At 50.5% G+C, this 18333-nt stretch overlaps 1 protein-coding gene and 1 pseudogene across 1 annotated transcript in view; both read right to left on the bottom strand.

Annotated features, from left to right (window-relative positions):
- LOC144123121 (cytochrome P450 3A24-like) overlaps window positions 1-8017 on the bottom strand; it is an 84439-nt gene extending 76422 nt beyond the window's left edge. The window contains exons 1-2 of the mRNA XM_077656023.1: window positions 7845-8017; window positions 2452-2548 (exon numbers count right to left, since the gene is read on the bottom strand). Coding sequence (XP_077512149.1) covers window positions 2452-2548; window positions 7845-7891 — 144 coding nt within the window. The 5' untranslated portion in view covers window positions 7892-8017. The remainder of the gene's footprint in view (window positions 1-2451; window positions 2549-7844) is intronic.
- Window positions 8018-10218: 2201 nt separating this feature from the next.
- On the bottom strand, window positions 10219-13468 carry LOC144123870 (uncharacterized; annotated as a pseudogene).
- Window positions 13469-18333: the final 4865 nt, after the last annotated feature.

Raw genomic sequence — 18333 nt, 5'->3', positions numbered from 1 at the left:
TAATGAGGGACGCCGTAGTGGAGGGTGCAGGATAACTTCGACCTCCTGGGGTTCTTTACCGTGCACTGACATCGCACAGTACACGGACCTCTAGCATTTCGCCTCCATGAACCTCCATCACCTTCTATAATGTTCAAGTACTTCTATGGGGTTATCATATAGGATTACAGAAATCAGACCCGCTAATACAACTTATTCCATTTCCTGCGATTGTCCTGGTTCCAAAATTTTGTGGAGTTGTTAGGAGTTTTGGTGGGTGCGCCAACATGCAAATTTTGAGGGAATTACAAGTTTGGCGGCGGCCTAGGATTGGTCCATTGGCGGTCACACGGTGTTTCATAGATCGTGGGGAGTCCTGATAACCTTATCGGGGCAGTGGTGCAATGATCAAGTGATGCGTCATTGCCCCGGCCGGTGGCTGTTTCAAATACAGACGCTGGTGGGGCTTGGCAAACCCAGGCTGCTCTTTCCGAACTCGCGTAAGGCTCATGCGCAGCACCATTGTGGGAAGGTGGCAGCTGCATGGAATTTGGGAATGATGGGAATGTGTGATGACGTCACAAGGCCACGTGATCTCTTTCGATCAAGACGAGAATATTGTCGGAAGTTTAAAATTTCGCGATGCTCTCTGACTGCTCGATCAGGGTTACGTGACCCTGAAGGGGTCATCAGGGACCAATCGGAGAATTTTGTAACGGAAAAGCCGGAAAGGTTTTTTGCAACGAAAGCCTAAATGCTATCGCATTAAAAACATTTACAAGCAGCGATTGCATGTCAAGGCAAAATAGCTGGGGCTTAAAAAGAAGCTATATGTACTATTTGAAAGGTGCCGCAAATTCGTGTAGCTGCTGGCACCGTACCGGAGGTGGAGATATCTTTGCCTTTGCGTAGTGTCTTGCACATACGCAAATATATGTATTAATCCTGAAACTATAGTTCGCGCGCGTTTTCCACATTAGCGCCTCCACAACTAGATCTTTATTTTGCCTCAAAAAGTACCTGCGTGTGGTTGCTGCTGAAAAATGTTTCTGTCAATGCTTCTTCGCAGTTTACGGCAGTCAAAATAAGAAATTGTCAGTACCAAAATACGAAAGCAAAAAGTCATAGCCTAGGGCACAACGTGTGAGAGCAATGTTTGATTATCTATTTAATATGGAGCTTAGAATGTAGAGATATCATGTGCAGGTAGATCCCGACATTTACTGTAGTTTAGGTACTGTAGTATTCAAAAGACACTGCTCTTTCCACGTTTTTTGCCCATGGTGCATGCTCGATACGACGTATCACAACATGTTGGCTTGGCTGAGTGGAAAAAGCAACCCAGAACAGAGTAATGCTCTAGCACGGTGCGCGACTGACCCGAAAGTGAACAAGCTGAGCACAAAACAGCGAACCTAGCCAGACGCTTTTCAACGGCATCTCATCTCGAGCAGTACTGGAGGCAGCCGAGGGGCGGCGGAGCCATAGGGGACAGCTGCAGGTATTGTAGCTAAATTTAAGAAGCAATAAATATTGCAGTACGTGTAGTGAACAGAATCGATGACGTCGTCTGGAACTGTGACACAGCGTGCACGTAACTGCAACGGGGAATTTTTGCCTGGTGTGATAAAACGAAGAAAAAAAATTTAGGCCTAGGTGTGACCTCTGCTAACTCGGAACACTAGCAACTGACGACCTCTGGTAGTGGAATTTTACCTACAGTGGCCTTTATGCGCCACATGATGACGCCTGGTACACGGAGCCGTGAATACCGTATCATACATACAGGACGTAATATGCAGGTATTAGACATGAAGGAAAATATGTACACGGTGCGTTTCGGCAGTGTTATTTTATTGTTACCACTGAAAAAATGTTCACCTGCTTCATATCGCAGTTCTTGTTAGTTGTGGGCTATCATGAAGTTGAAGCACATCTCTGGTAAGATCCTCGTGAGGCACGCGTGTATTTAGTCCACTGGATTCACCCGCAGTCATGGGGAAGGTCTTTTATTTTTTTCACTGTATCAGGTCTGCCTTGTCCACTTTGAGCGTGTAGGGTACTTGTCGCTGACGCTTATCTGGTTATCATTTTTAATTCATGTACTGCTAAATTTAACACCACATCACTAGTTCTCTACGTGCATATGTTGTGCAGAAGAACTTCTAGCTAAGCGAGTTGGAGCATAGCTTTCTTAGGATGGCGTTGCGCAAACGACAAGACGCACACAGGAAAAGTAGAAGACAAAGCGCTTTATCTGTCGTCTTTAACTTTTACTGTGTACGTCTTGTCGTTTGCGCAACGCCATCCCAAGAAAGATATGTTGTGCAAAGCATGCTTTGAACTCTGAAATGAGTGTATACGTGTTTTATTATGGTAAGAAAAATGTGACGGACTAGTGCAAGGTAGTGCGTGATTCCAGCCATGTAGCCTATAAACCTGGTCGTATGTGATGGAATATTAGCAACTTACTTTTGCTTTAATTTCCATGATGTTCCCCCATATCAGACTCGGTTCTGGGCCGGGAATTCCCAGTCTTTTGAAGAGCGAGAACTTTCTTCGGCGCCAGCTGAAACGCGCAGTTGTAATAAGAGTATCCTTGTGGTATTAAGACGCTGCGAATGCTTTGATGAGTCAAAGTAGAAAAAAAGCAGTTCGTTTAGAATGTTTCAGAGCAAACCGACCTAAACTTAAACACTTTCATTGAATGCTGTACATTACAAAAATATTTCACCGAATTTAGTTTCAGTTTCCGCGTTCCTCACTAAGGAATGCAGTGCACGTGTATAAAAAGCTGCCAAAGGACAGCCTGACAGGGTCTCCTGTGCTCTTACAAATCGCTGACGCACAGTTCAGCAAAAAAAGCACCACGAACTAAAATTTGGTATAAGCGTCACAAGCAAAACATTGACGTACACAATAATAACTTCCAAAACCTTCATGCAGTTCTGGCACTGCAGAGTAATCTACTGAACACATGCAAAGGAAGTTCTTCTGCATTTATTCAGCTTATACGATTTTAAATGCTGATCCATCCATGACATACCATCCAAAAAGGAAGTAACCATGTGTCCTGGTTTCGAAGAGGTTCTGCTTCAGCAGGTAGTTTTTAAGTAAGCAGCGGTAGAAAGGCTCGTTTATCGATGTTTCGGTATATGTTATATGATGTTATCAATTTGGAGCTGCATAATTTTAGAAAAAGGTAAAACCTTGTATGGCTGTAAAATTGGTGTTTACGAAGAGCTTTTTTTTGTGAAGCAGAAATATGTTCTATTGAGAGGGAGAGAGAGAAAGAACGGGAAGGAAGGGAGGTTAAGTAGCGACACCAAGTTTGCTACCCTACGCGTGGGATGGGGAATGGGCGGAGATAGTCATAAGCGATCATTTTTCGCATGTCCGTAGATCATTATTAATAGGGTGCACAAAGCAGACACTGACAATTTAGGACCTCGAACTAAACCTTAAGTCCTTTAAGTACTTCAAAAGACATGAGGTTTTAGTCGGAAGACCCAGAATCTTGGCTTCTGTAAGGGGACGAGGATCCACAAGGCGGAGCGTTGCAGCCAGGAGGATACGCTCGCGCTCATACCGAGGGATGCAACAAAGTAGGTGCTCAATTGCCTGATCGCACCCGCAGTTCTGACACGCAAGAGAGTCTGCCATTGCGATTAAGTGGGAGTAGGCATTAAGTAGGAGTAGCCAGAGGCGACGCAAGAGCTTAGCATCGCATCGAAAGAGGCCGAACGGTGGCTTGAGGCTTGGGCTGAAGGAAAGGGTCAAGATGGTGCAAACGGCATGCCGAGTTTCTATGGATAGACCATGACGCTAAAGTCTCGTTTCGGCGAAGCACCCGAAGATGTCTTGCTGCGTCGGCTCTTGTCAGTGGTATCCGGACAATGTTGGCATTGCCGTGAGCCGCTCGAGCTGCAGCGTCAGCTGCGTCGTTTCCGACAATGCCACTGCGTCCTGATAGCCATTGGAAGATGATGTCATGGCCTTCTTCCAGTGACTGGTGTTGCAGATGTTTTATCTCCGTTACGATTTGCTCGTGGTCGACATTTGCGTAAAACAGAATTGAGACATTGTAGTGGGGATTAGTTGGGCAGCCCATTTTTGGGGTGTTTATGCACCGATGTACTGCACATCCGCAGGAAGAATGGCCATTGTACGACGTGAATTTAGTTCGTCAAAGCTGGCCTTTCTCGCAGCAATGACTACCGCGCAAGCTGAACTAGTGCATGAGACCGAGCCGTGCGTATATACATGAGTGCGGTCACTGTACTGGGCGTGGAGTATAAGGCAGTGTCAACTGGTGAAGGACCGGCTTCGATAAGTCCGATTTCTTCGCTAACCCCGGAATTGTAAGGTGCACACATGCCTGCCGCAGACACCGCTGCGCAGAGGAAGGCAGACGTATATCTGAAGTTTAAGTCATGCTGGTAAAATATGCCGGAATTTACAGTTTACTGCATATACAGTTTACTGCATATATCAGGTAGTTAAACGCAGTAACCGAACGCTCCGCGAGTTCTACCTTGAACGATTAATAACTGGACGCCCCACTCCAGTTGTAGCCAAGACAGTGCTGTGCGCGTGTGTTTTAATTCCTCCAACATGAACTAATCACGCACACAACCTGGACACATTTCTTATTGTGTAAATAGCCTGTATATATTACTTCTCCCCCTATCCTCTCCATGTCCCCTCACCTCTTTCATTTAATTTCTCCATTCTGCCTGCTATCCATTATTTCCGCTGCCCCAGCTTAGGTGCTTCAGTATCGATGGCAGATGCCGGGGCTAGCAAAAATCATTTGCTTCCTTTTTACTATAATTTAACAAAAAAAAACCACTACCACCGCCATCATATACTTTCTCCATAATACCAAAAATGAGCTTCACAGGGGAGTTATAAAACAAACGTTCGTTAAATATGACAACTAGCATTTTAGCCTGTTGATCAAGTGTATTCGTATCTGTACCGACGGGAAGATGAATGCTACATTTTATGTGTTTTGGGGCCGTAGTTGTAGGATTGCTCCTGTCTTAAGCATTGCTAAGTAGAGAGTTCGCTTGCCTCCATTGGGTGCAACTTCTGAAAACGGGCGTTGTATGAGTGCAGAGCTCATAAAAACAGCCGGACCATACATAAATGCTTATGTCGCGTGCATACGTAATGATGATAGGGCGATCTGTGATGCTCTCAAAATCATTAATCCTTAAAACTTCAGTAATGGCAGTTCTAAAACACTACCTCTAGGTGCAGAGGCTTTCAGGGATTCAGGTGTCGAAAACTTTTCACATTTATTGCAATGAAATGGTGCCTGTTATTGCGATAAGATTCCTTGAGACTCATTTGTACGGCCCGAAAACTTAATGTGCTGTTTTGGTTAGAAATGGTTCTTTATTTAAATAGTAGAAGGCCTTTAAAAATGAACAAGAATACCCATAATAACCTCATTTACATTAAGCAATCTTATTATCATTTTTTTCGTTAAAAAGGTAAGATTAGTTAACATTTTTCGAAAGCCTGACATGCAGGTACTAAACTTTGTTATGCACAGAAGCAATTTATTCGCGTAGTGATTGTTTTCTAATTGTTTGGAAAAGATAAAGAGAACCAAAAGAGGTTTGCAGTTGAGAAGTTGTTCTTAGTGCAGGTTTTATGTATCATCACGACCTTTGCGCACTTCGTACGCTTTGCAATAATGCCAGAGGTTATGGACAAGTTGAAAATGTGAGCAAGGACGAACAAAAGGCTTCCTAAACAGTTTTTCTGGTTTTATATTGAGGCTGTCAATATCTTAGTAGGAGCAAAGCATGCGCACTCAAATTAAAAAGAAGAATTGTCCTTGGTGAGTAGGCTAAAGTTGTTCCCCGCCTGACGAGGCCATCCCACCCTTAACAGCAGTGACAACTACTTACAGAATTTCACTGAGAACACTTGTAACATTATATCCAAGTCTCAAGAGCGAAATTGCAGATACAATACACATTCAACATGTATGTATAACATAATTTGAACGAACAGAAAAAGACAATAGATTAGGATAAAAATAAAGGAATAATGTCTTCTTATGCACATCATAAACCAGATAAATCAAGATGAAAAATAGATGGCAATATACTTCTAAATGCATTTTACAAATTCAAACTGTTATTTGTGTGTACAAAATAAAATAGGATACATATGGCAAAAGAAAGTTGATAAACATATTGATGAGAATCAGATTCTGCCGCAATGCGTCTACGTTCGGCAACAACGTTCCCACGGTCTTATTGTTAAGTTAGAATCCCATGGCGCAGGTGGGTCGCTTCGCCCTTGTCACTGTACCCTTGTTCCGGGAGCTGCCACCTCCGCTGGAAGTCGAGAGAAGGGGGTTTACTAAGCGGCGCTACGCCCGGGCTAATGCTTCTGGCTCTGGCGCCGAATCGTCGCGGTGCACTGGCCGCCACCACGTGCAGATGGTTTATCACTGCTCGCGCTCGCTGCTAGCGTCTCACCGTCTCGTCCCCTGTGACCGGCCGTGCGCGAGGCCGTGGGAAATGGGAAGTGGGACCGTGAGCGACCTTGTCAGGGTCTCAAGGGGGCGATGACCTTTCCCCGCTAAGGAGATTTATTTGTTATGTCTGCGGAGATAGCACAGCCGATGCATGGGAGCCTCTATGGCGGCTCGATGGAATGCACACGCAGCGAGCCGCGTACGCGAAACCGCGCGCCCTGCACGTTCCACGAGGTGCGGGGTAGACTGGGTCGGGCTCTGGTGAGCCCTCGGCCCTGTCGACTTGTATGTACGGTGCCATTGCACTGTTACTGGTTCGAAATGGGCGAGAGCTGGTTGAGTAAAGCTCCGCCCAATTATCGAAGGGTTTAAAACCCGCTGCAAACAATGACTTTAGAGTAGCGCGCCGAGTCTCAGTCTCGGCCGCTTTTACACAGCCCTTTTTTTCAACTGCCTTGCTTTAACTGCTTCCTCAGCCGCCTTTTATTTCAATCCCGTCTTTAATAAATTAGTTTTGTTTGCTAAGAAGTTGATTGGTTGCCCCAATCGGCAACGTGTCGCCGGAGTAGTGGAGGAAGACCCGAAGTGCTCTTCGTACTGCTAACCGCCGTGTAATCAATCACCAGCCAACATGCCATCGTCATTCATCGCTCGGGACGAGCAACCGACCAACCCAATCCGGACATATGAGGAGCAGGAAAGCTTAACTAGTGCCGTGACCAGCATTTAGAAAAGCTTAACAGGTGCCGACCAGGATTGAGGATTACTTTAACTCTTATCGTTGCCATTTGCAGTCAAATATAATTTAGTCACAGATGCTAAAGGCAGAGCTCAAACGGAGCTCGCAAATGCTGCCACGGGGAGCGTTTTGAATAGTTATTTGTGACGCCCTGTTGGCCTTGCTGCTTTAGTCGCGGCAATAAAAAACCTTATTCCACACTCATCCCTCCTCCACGTCATAGGTCATGCGAGATTGTTTTCTGTTCGTTCTTTTGTCCCGTGTTTCTAGTGACAACGCGTGAAAGCTCTCAATGTATGCAACACACTGGCCCCTATTGACGCTTTTCATAAGTCATAGGCGCAGCACACTTCTTTATAACGTTCGTGGCCAGATGTTTCCAGCGCTGCATGCGCCCTGTGCGCGTTATCAGGAGCTCCAGTTTTGCTTCTTTGTTCGGTTTGCGTAGGAGGGTTTGCTGCTGCATGTATTATGCGTTTCAATTCAAATTCTCTCGTGAGACAGCGGTTGCGGGATGTGTCCAAATCCCAGCGAGATGTTTGCGCTGAAAACCGCGAGTATTTGCGTCACCCATTCGGCCTTCCCGACACCAACGGCATTACAGTGGCCAAGAAAAATACTCACAGGTAAAGAACTAACAGGATCACCGTGGGCAGAAGAACGTTCAGCATTGCTTCGGCACCTCTAGTGCGTATTTGACGCCAGTCCTCTGATAGAGTTATCGGGTCTACTTCGTGCGACTTCGCGATGGCCACCTTGTATGCGCTCTGAGTTCGCGAATGGATCAACTGCGCATCTGGTCTACTTCCTGCGGCATGGCAATGGCCAACTTGTCAGCACTCTGACTTTGCGAACGAAACAACGGCGCATCCGGCATTGAGAAGCAACACGTGCAAGCTTTACGACTGATTTATTTTATTTGCTTTTTGCCCAAAAGAACACCTTTTCAGTGCTTTTTCACGCAGACGGAAAGTACGTGTTTAGGTATATCCGCAGAAAGGTCCAGAAATAAATCCACTTCTATGCTACAGGAAAATTGTTTTGAGATCCCAGCTCTGAGGCGTTCGTTCCTGCATTCCACGTCGTCGTTGACATTGTCGTAGTCGGCATAAGTTGTTGTAGAAGTAGCAGATTGAAACACCTCCTGGAAGGCGGCTGCCAAAGGAAGATTCTTGAGGTTGGCCAACAGCGAATACGCCAACTTCCAGTGGTGGCTGGGGCATGTGAACAGCTACGCTTAAATCTCGCATCACCGACTATGCCTGGTCCGTGGCCTTGTGGTAGAGCACCCGCCTGGCATTCGGAAGGGTTCGATCCCCAGTGGCGCCGGGTACCCACAGGTTTTCAAACGGGTACAAGATTTCTCCCGGCTATGTGCTCGGCTCTTCTAGGGTGAGATGCTTGGGAAAAGGGTCTTGCACCAAACAGTTGCGTTGACGAAATAAAAAAAGAGCCACAAGTTGGGCTTCTACCGCAGGAAGCGGATTTAGGGTTGCTTGACGGAGGAACTTCTCTCTGATCCGTCAAGGCAACTGTTCTCAAAGTTCGACTCAAAGCTAGTATGCTCTAACGAGCGTCATGTTCAACACTGCTGTAAGGTCCGTCAGAAGCGTCAACTTGAATATCACTGCGGTCCTGGGCAAGTCCGGTTTTTCCGGCTGTTCTGAAGAATCCGCACCATACACAGCGGTTGCTGGGCCAAGACAACGTTTATTACTTTGATGCGTGTTAATATATGGGTTGTACAAAACGGTTAGATAATGAGTGTGAGGAGGAGGACAGCAGCGATAACTGTTGCCGTAAGTGTGAGGAGGAGGACCGTGGCGATAACTGTTGCCGTAATCTGACGTGACGTCATTCCTATGTAGCATCTCATTCATCCTACGGTACATAGCGGTGGGGGTTTTTGTGTCCGGTCGGACCGGTGCAGTGCTGGCAGTTCCATCTTGGCGCTCAGGGTCACCGGCTGCGTCGTCCAGGTCATGCTCCCCCTCACGTGGCTTGATGTGGTCGGTGTATCGACGAATGTTCTCCCCCTCTGGATCATCAGCGTTCACCTTGCGAGTGCCGTCCAATGGCGTGATTTGGGCTGGGATCCATGGCTCGCCTCGCCCGAAGTTCTTTACCCAGGCAGGTTCCCCCGGCCGCAACACACCAGGAACGCGGCAGTCAACTGGAGACTGCGGAACGAGAGGCCCCGGTGGTGCCACTGCGTTGTAGTCTGGAACGGAGCTCGTAGACAATAAGGAGTTTCACTGGGGTACTGCCCCCGGCATGCGGCGGCCTTCGGTACCTGTGCAGAATCCTTGCCAAGCGTGTTTTCAAAAACCCATGAACGTTCTTCAAAAACTCTTTAACAGTTTGCACGGCGCGTTCCGCGAGCCCGTTGGACTGCGGTTGATACGATGCTGTCCGCAGATGTGTTATGTTATTCAGCGTCATAAGCTCCCGAAATTCAGAACTTGTAAATTGGGGGCCATTATCAGAGCGTCCGGGGCAATCCGAAAGTGCCGAACAAGGTGCGTAGGGCTTCTATGGTTGCGTGGGCTGTGGTGCTTTTCAGGGGTACTGCTTCGATCCATTTGCTATTTGAATGAACAACGATCAGTAGCAAGTGTCCATCGATCGGCCCCGAAAAGTCAATATGCAGCCTGGACCAACGCTCGCCCGTTTTCTGGCCATGTGACCAGGGATTTCTTAGGGGGCATAGGCGCTGCTTGTACGCAACTGGAACACCCCTTAACCATGTATTGAATTTCGATACCAATCACGGGATACCGTAGCTGGGAGCGGCCTAGCCGTTTAATTGAGCAAATGCCGTGATAGGAATCATGCAGCAGGTGTAATATTTTCGCTCTTGCGCTGTTAGGAACGATTACGCAATGGCCCCAGTTAGAAGCCCATGACTACACGTTATCTCAGCCTTCCAGCAGAAGTATGGTCGCAAATGTAGGTCCCGGGGCCCCAAGTTTCTTGACCATCCTTCCCGCACCAACTTTTACACCTTTGCTAAGTCGTCATCATGCGAGGTGAGAGCGGCCAGTTGCTTTGCGGAGATAACACCGTCATTGAGGTTCTCCGTGAGAAACAGATAGTCGCCATCTCCGGCTTCTTCCAAGGTTTCTGGCTGCGACGTTGCGGAAGTAGGAAGTCGGCTAAGGGCATCAATCGGAACGTTGTCCTTTCCCGGCCGTTGTTTGATGACATAGTCGTATGCACTGAGTAGCAGGCCCATCGCTAAATTCGGGCGCCGGCTATCGCTGGTACACCCCGATCTGGATGAATAAGTCCCACAAGCGGCTTATGGTCAGTCAACAGTGTGAATGGCTTACCGAGTAGGTACTTTCGGAATTTCGAGACCCCAAAAGCTAGGGCCACAGCTTCGCGCTCCAGCTGTGAATAATTTCGCTCGACTTCCGTCAGTACCCGAGAACGAAAGCCTATCGGCCGAAGCACGCCGTCCCCAACATTAAATGGGTCAAAATGCGACAGGAAATCAGCGGACTTGAGGAGGTCCTTTACCTTGCTGAATGCCTGTGGTTGACTGGGACCCAACTTCCACTTAGCTTCCTTTCGGAGCAGTTGATACAGTGTGGTCATGGCTTTAGATGCATTGGGAAGAAACTTCTGGTAGCATGTTACCATGCCCAGTTACGATCTTAATTCTGTGAGGTTCCGCGGCACCTGCATCAGAAGAATGACCTCCACGCTTTCTGACTTTGGTTGCCGTCCCTTAGCACTAATTCGATGTGCCAGGAAATCCACCTCTGCTCGACCGAACTTGCACTTATCCGCAACCAAGAGAACGGATTTTCCCGAAACCGCTGCAACACTTCGTGCAGTGTGGTGTAGTCATTGTGTTTCTCTGCGATGATGACGTCGTCTAAGTAGATCTGAACCCCAGGAAGTCCTTGCAAGGTAGCCTCCATGCGGCGTTGGAATACTGACGGCGCGGAAGGCACTCCAAATGGCAGGCGAGTGAGGCTAAGAAGTCCCTTATGCGTGTTCATGGTAGTAAGTTGCACGGCTTCCTCGTCTAACGGTAGATGATTGTAAGCCTCCCGCAAATCCATCGTGGCGAAAACCTGACCACCCTTTATCGTTGCGGAGATATCTTCTACCCGGCGCAACGGATATTGCTCAGTGTGACAAGCTTTGTTTACTGTGAGTTTAAAATCGCCGCAGAGGCGAATGCGGCCGTTAAGCTTTACTACCGGCGCCACCGGTGCGGCTCACTTAGAATGAGGCACTGGGACGATAATTCTCGCGGCCAAAAGGCGGCCAAGTTTAGCGTCTAGCCTTGGACAAAAGGCGTATGGAACTTCGTGTGCTTCCAAGAATTTCGGTACCGCGTTGTCCCGCATTTCAAAGTGTACCGGCGGACCCCTGATGAGACCTAGGCCTGGCGCGAACACGTCACGGAATTCTGTTTACAAACGGTGCACGTTAACATCGTCCGTACCGACGAAAGACCAGGGCTCACCTGTCGTGTTCATGTTCATTACTGGCGTTTCCAGCAAGTTGAACTCCTGGATCAGGTCTCGTCCGCACAGGTTGGGGCTGGAGCAACAGAGCACTGTCAGGGATCCATCCAACGACCGGTTTCCGCACGAAGCCTTGAGCTTGAGTTGTCCTCGAACTGGAAGCCTTCCCAGGAAGGAAGTTAGTTTCAATGGCGAATCACGCAGCTTGGGCCACACTGTCTTGTTTTGCTTATAGGTGGGCCATGTTATGACCGACACTGGTGACCCTAATCGACCTGTATGTCCACTGGAATGCCCCCACAATTCAATGTGCGTGCGATGGGTTGCGTGATGCCGACATGGCCGACGTGACTGTCCGCTGCTTCCAACGCAAATATACCGTCCGTGCCCACAGATGTGCTCTCCTCCCGAGACGATAGGGTATTTGCCTGACGCGACAGCACTGGCGGCCCTTCAAAGAACTCTCTCTCTCTCGACGGAAACAGACTCCGGCGATATGGTCCCGCGGTTGGCACGAAGCATGTTGCCGAACGGAACCAGCAATCCTGTGGTTCGTGCCCTTTCGCTCCGCAGCGGTTGCACGAAATAATCCGTGGCGATTTTCTTGGGGGATACGACTCCCATTGCATGTACGCTTCCTTCAGCGACGTGGCTCCCTATCTGTTGCGCGCTCGCTTCTGCCATTTCGGCTTATAGCACAATTTCTTGTGCTTTACTCCTCGTCGGCTACGACATCGCAAGCAATGGTTGACGAACTCCTGCACTTTGCAGACCACAGACGATGCGATCTCGCAGCATTCGATCCAACGTTGCGCCAGAATTGCATGTGTCCGCTATTTGACGAATGACAACTGTGAAATCTTTGACAGGTTCGCCTGGCAGCTGGCCGCGTGTAAAGAACTTGGGAGACTGCTATTTAGTTTAGTGCGGCGAAAAGTGCTGCTGAAACAAAGCTACCACTTGTGGGGACCTGCCCTGCAGCCCCCTGTGTTTGCTTTCCAGCGAGGCACCGTGCATCAGCAGTCTCACCTCGAGGAGGAACGCATTCTCTTGTCAGTTACATTAACTGGCAAGAGAGGGCGCCAGCGTCGCTGCGCGGGAGACAGCTGAAGCCCGCGCGCGGGAGAGGGGGCATGGGGCTCTTCGGCTGGGTTCGTGGGCGCGAGCGGACGTGTCGTTCACGGCTTCGCTCTTCCCCAGTGGGGCGAGGAAGCGGCGGGGAGACTGGCTCCTGTACTCGTCCCGTCCAGGGGTGCGGAGTATCCCTTGCCCTAGCGAGGGCGAACATTCGCTCGTAACCTTGCTAGTGAGTCGGACGACCTTGATTCATTAGCGTACCTTGTTGCTAGCTGGCGTTATTGTTGCTGTATCAATAAATGCCTGTTCGTGTCAGCCAATGTGTCGTTCCTTTGTTCCCTCAGAGCGAGGCCCACCGTGCTTGGCGTGCGCTCGGTAACGTACGCGATCACGGGGTGGGGTTCGGGCGGCTTTGAACCGTGTCAGCCGCGATTGATTGGGGCGAACGCATTTATATCTCCCCAATTCAACCCCACACTCTTGGGCGTAAGTTCGTTCATCTTGTCTGGCACGCATTGACCACTAAGTAAATCCGCGGTGTGGGTCGTCAGCGCTGCAACCAACAGGGCCCGCTTCTTCTTGTCGTCCGTGGCGTCATTGCCTTCAAAGAAAGTTTCCAGTCGAACTTGGTAAGCTGGCTACTTGTCTCTTCTCGTCAAACTGCGGCGGGCTGGCATATCCTCGCATGGTTGCGAAGGCTGCGGCGTAATAAGAGGGCGGCCCGTTGTCATCGCATCCGCTTCGCCACTGAAGAATCCGCACCCTACATAGTGGTGGCTGTGCCAAGACAACGTTTATTGCTTTGATGCGTTTTAATATAGGCGTTGTGCGAAACGGTTAGAAAAGAAAAAAACGGCCACAAGATGGGCTTCTACCGCACAGGGCGAATTTAGGGTTGCTTGACGGCGGAACGTAACTCTGATCCATCAAAGCAACGGTTTGGTCAGAGACTTTTTCCCAAGCATCTCATCCCAGAATAAGTGAGCACCATACCGGGGAAGTCTTGTACCCATAAAGCCTGAGGACATCGTCATCATCAACATCAACTCCCTATTTGTCACGGGCACACCTACGGTTCCTTTTTCTTCTGCCGTAGTGCCGAACTCTCTTCGAAGACTGAGACTCATATGCTGTACTCTCGCAGAGCGCAGCGAAAACACACCACTTCGTTGAACCTGTCAACTCTCAAACACATCACCAACCACCTTTGCAGGCTGATGGCGTTCGAAACTGGTTAGGGCCCCATAGGACGCAGTGGTGTTTGTGGAGCCTCTTCCACGCGTACACCCCTGAGGAAGCCGGGCGCCGGGCTGGGAGACGCTTGTACCCATTTTTAAAGGTGGGTTGCCGGCGGTGGGTTTCGAACCAACCACCTTCCGCAGCTGAGGCGGACGAGGTGGGTGACGGTAGAGCATCCACCTCGCATTCGGGAGGTGCTGGGTTCGATCCCCAGTGCCGCCGGGTACCCACCGGTTTTGTAATGGGTACAAGATTTCCTCCGGCCTGGCGCTCGGCTCTTCTAGAGTGAGATGCTTGGGAAATGGGTCTTTGGCCCCACCTTGAGTAGAAAAAAAGCCACAAGTTGGGCTTCTACGGCACGAGGCGGATTTAGGGTTGCTTGACGGCGGAACGTATCCTTGATCCGTCAAAGCACTCGGTAAAAAAAGTGCCACAAGTTGGGCTTCTACCGCACGAGGCGGATTTAGGGGCGCTTAACGGCGGAACTTATCTCTGATCTGTCAAGGCAATTGTTAAAGAAAGAGCCACAAGTTGGGCTTCCACCGCACGAGGCGGATTTAAGGTTGCTTAATGGCGGAACTGATCTCAGATACGTCGACGGAATTGTTAAAAAAAGGGCCATAAGCTTGGCTTCTACCACACGAGGCGGGTTTAAGGTTGCTTAACGACGGAACTTATCTCTGATCCGTCAAGGCAACTGTTAAAAAACGGTCCACAAGTTAGGCTTCTACCGAACAAGGCGGATTAAGGGTGGCTTAGCAGCGGAACTTATCTCGAATCCGTCAAGGCAATTGTTAAATAAAGGGCCACAACTTGGGCTTCTACCGCGCGAGGCAGATTTAGGTTTGCTTAATGGTGGAACATATCTCTGATCCGTGAAGGCAACTGTTAAAGAAAGGGCCACAAGTAGGGTGTAGCGCCCCTCGCGCCACGCTCGGCTCGCAGGCCATGGCACGCGGCGCCGGAAAAGAAAGAGGAAGTTGGGCTAGGCCACCGCAGCGCGAGCAGTGCAGGTAAACAGTTCGAACCTGAGAGCTGTCGGAGCTGGTTCTTCCTTGCCTTAGCTCCGACAAATTTGTTAACCCGGCTTCGAACACGCAACCCCATCATCCTACATGGATTCCCTCGCTCTTCCGCCCTTCCTACCTACGGTGACACGCCCCCAACGCTCACCCTCTCGGTGGTTCGGTGGCCGCGTTCCAGCCGGTCAGCCTGCCGCCATATTGGCCCAATAGGCCCCGCGCCTGGCTCCTGCAGGTTTAGGCGCATTTCCAGCTGCGACGTATCACCAGCCAGGAGATCAAGTTCCTCCAGCTTGTTTCGTCCTTGCCTCTCCACGTCGCTGAGGACTTAAAGGATGTCATCAGCTCGCCGGACTCGGATCGACCGTTCGACACGTTGAAGGCGGCTGTCATCGACCGCAAGCCAGCGTCTGAGCGCAGCAAACTCCAGCAGCTCCTCAGCGCTGCAGAGCTTGGTGACCGCCGCCCTTCGCAGCTCTTCCATCGTATGCGCCAGCTTCTGGGAGACTCCGCTGCTCAGCACGACCCACTTCTGCGTGAGTTGTTTCTTCAGCGTTTTCCTCAACACATGGTCCCCATCCTCGCAGCTGCGGGTGATATTTCAATAGAAAACTCTGAACTCGCTGGCCGTGTTGCGGACTACTCACGGCTCCCCAATGTCAGCTCTGTGGCCAGGCCGCCGCCAGCTACTGGCGCAGACTCCCCGCTTGCCATCGTCGAATGTCGACCTGATGCTCTTGCCAGGTTGCTCGATGTCCTCGCGCCGTTCTCCGCCGGGGTTTAGGGCATGCTGCCGCTCCCCGGAATTCTAACCATCCGACGCACGGCCATCCACCTCACGCTCGGCTGTCTGCTGGTATCACCGTATTTTCGGCAGCTCAGCCCGCAAGTGCACACACCCATGCTCCTGGTCGGGGAAACGCTGCGACCGGCCACTGACGGCGGCAAGTGGTGGAGGTGGACGGACATGCCGCCTCTTTTACGTCTCGGACAAGATTATTGGCACTCGTTTCCTGGTCGACACGAGAGCACAAGTCAGCGTCATAGCGGCTTCTTGGGCAGATCGCCGTCGCAACGAACAGACCTCCTCGCTCCCAGCGCTCAACAACTCCCCCATCAGCATGTACGGCCAACGGTCCCTGACGCTTAACCTCGGATTACGCCACACGTTTCGCTGGATCTTCATTATCGCTGACGTCTCGCAAGCTGTTCTCGGGGCGGACTTCCTCAGTTCCTTCAACTTAGTCGTTGACATGCAAGCTGATCACCTCATAGATCTCAGCACACATCTCTTCGTTAACGGCGTACTCTTCACCACTACGGCGACGGGGCTTCGCGCTCTCGTCCCTGTTTCTCCGTATGCGAAAGCTATGGCTGATTTTCCCAACATCAAAAAGCCGCATACCGGAGAGTCACCGGTGAAGCACTCAATCACTCACCACATCGTGACTTCGGGACCTCCGGTGTTTGCTTGCCCTCGCCGTTTGTCGGGAGAACGCCTCGCTATCGCTCGCCGTGAGTTAGAACTCATGCTGCAACTCGGCATAGTACGCCCTTCCTCCAGAAACTGTGCATCGCCACCTCACATGGTGCCAAAGAGAGATTCAGGCGACTGGAGATCATTTGGAGATTACCGCGCCGTCAAGGCACACACTTTACAGACCGCTATCCACGTTCTCGTGCACATAAAGGACTTCACATCAGATCTGGCTGGGTGCACGATCTTCTCTAAAATTGACTTCGTGAAGGCTTATCAAATTCCTGTGGGGCCCGCTGATATTCCGAAGACAGCCATTACCACACTGTTCAGCCGCTTTGAGTATGTGCGGATGCCTTTTGGCTTGCGCAACGCCGCACAGACTTTTCAGCGAGCTATCAACGAGGTTACGCGGGGCCTCGACTTCGTGTTCGCTTACATCGATGATCTCCTCGTATAAAGTTCATCCGGTTCTGAGCATGAAGCTCACCGGCTGGATGATTATGGGCTCGTCATCGACCCGGGAAAGTACCTCTTTGGCGTAGCTACAATAGAGTTCCTCGGCCACCTATTCACTCCACAGGGCATTCGGCCTCTCAACAGAGAAATCAAAGCCATTCAAGATTTCCCCGCCCTAAAATGGGCTTCTACCGCACGAGGTAAATTTAGGTTTGCTTAACGGCGGAACTTATCTCGGATTCGTCAAGGCAACGGTTTGGTCTAAGACCCTTTCCCCAAGCATCTCACCCCAAAAGAACCGAACACCAGGCCAGAGGAAACCTTGCACCCATTAGAAAGCCGGTGGCTACCCGTCGGTACTAGGGATCGAACCCAGAACACCCCCCGAATGCGAGGCGGAATCTCTACAGTAAGGCCACGCTTCGGAGATACCCGAACCGGGAGATACGGGGTGGTCACCGGATGCTGTGCGCATGCACTACTGGGAGATCCGGGCGTGAGGCCGGAGGCCACCACAACCTTACTGGGATGACTGCTCTGGTATCGGGTCAGTCGAGATTAGCGAGCTTCCCCCATGCGTTGGCTCCCACCCCTATATGCCAAGGCTCCAACGGGGGGACGCTTGTACCTTTTATTGACCGGTGGGCGTCCGGCGGAAAAGAGTCGAACCCCCTTCTCAAGGTGGCGTTCAGGCAACTAGGCCACCACCGGTGGGTATCCGGCGGCTCTGGGGATCGAGCCGAGCCCCTCCCGAATGAGAGGCGGACGCTCTACCAGAAGGCCACGCTTCGATCCACAGCAGTGGCCTCGTGGTAGAGCACCCACCTCGGCTTCATGGTGGTTGGTTCGACTCCCGCTGCCGGCCGGTTTCCTCAAAATGGGTACAAGCTTTGTCCCGGTCTGGTGCTCGGAGTTCTAGGGTTGCATGGCTTGGCAAAGAAGCCTGCGCCTTCAAATACCGCCCTGTCGGCTTGAAAGAGAGACAGCGCTAAGAGAGAAACAAATCAAAATTCCACGTACAGCACCCGCCTCGGCTTCGGGACGTAGTGGTTTCGACTCCCGCTGCCAGCCGGCTACCAACCGGTTTCCTCAAAACGGGTACAAGCCTTGCCCCGGCCTGGTGCTCGGCTTTCTAGGGTTGCATGGCTTGGCGAAGGATCCTGCACCTTCAAATCCCGTCACTGTGGGCTTGGAAGAAAGGGTCACAAAATGGGCTTCTACCACACGTGGCGGATTCATGATTTTTTTCTTAATCGGGGCTTGGAGAAACACGAGGACAACACAAAAACACATATACCGCCGCTTTTTCAAGCGGGTGTTCGAAACAGAACATATCGCTCAATAGCGTAGCAGAT

This window comes from Amblyomma americanum, chromosome 3, assembly GCF_052857255.1.
Source record: "Amblyomma americanum isolate KBUSLIRL-KWMA chromosome 3, ASM5285725v1, whole genome shotgun sequence".
Taxonomy (NCBI): domain Eukaryota; kingdom Metazoa; phylum Arthropoda; class Arachnida; order Ixodida; family Ixodidae; genus Amblyomma; species Amblyomma americanum.
The sequence above is the reverse complement of the archived record's forward strand: the minus strand, read 5'-3'. Positions and strand labels throughout refer to the sequence as shown.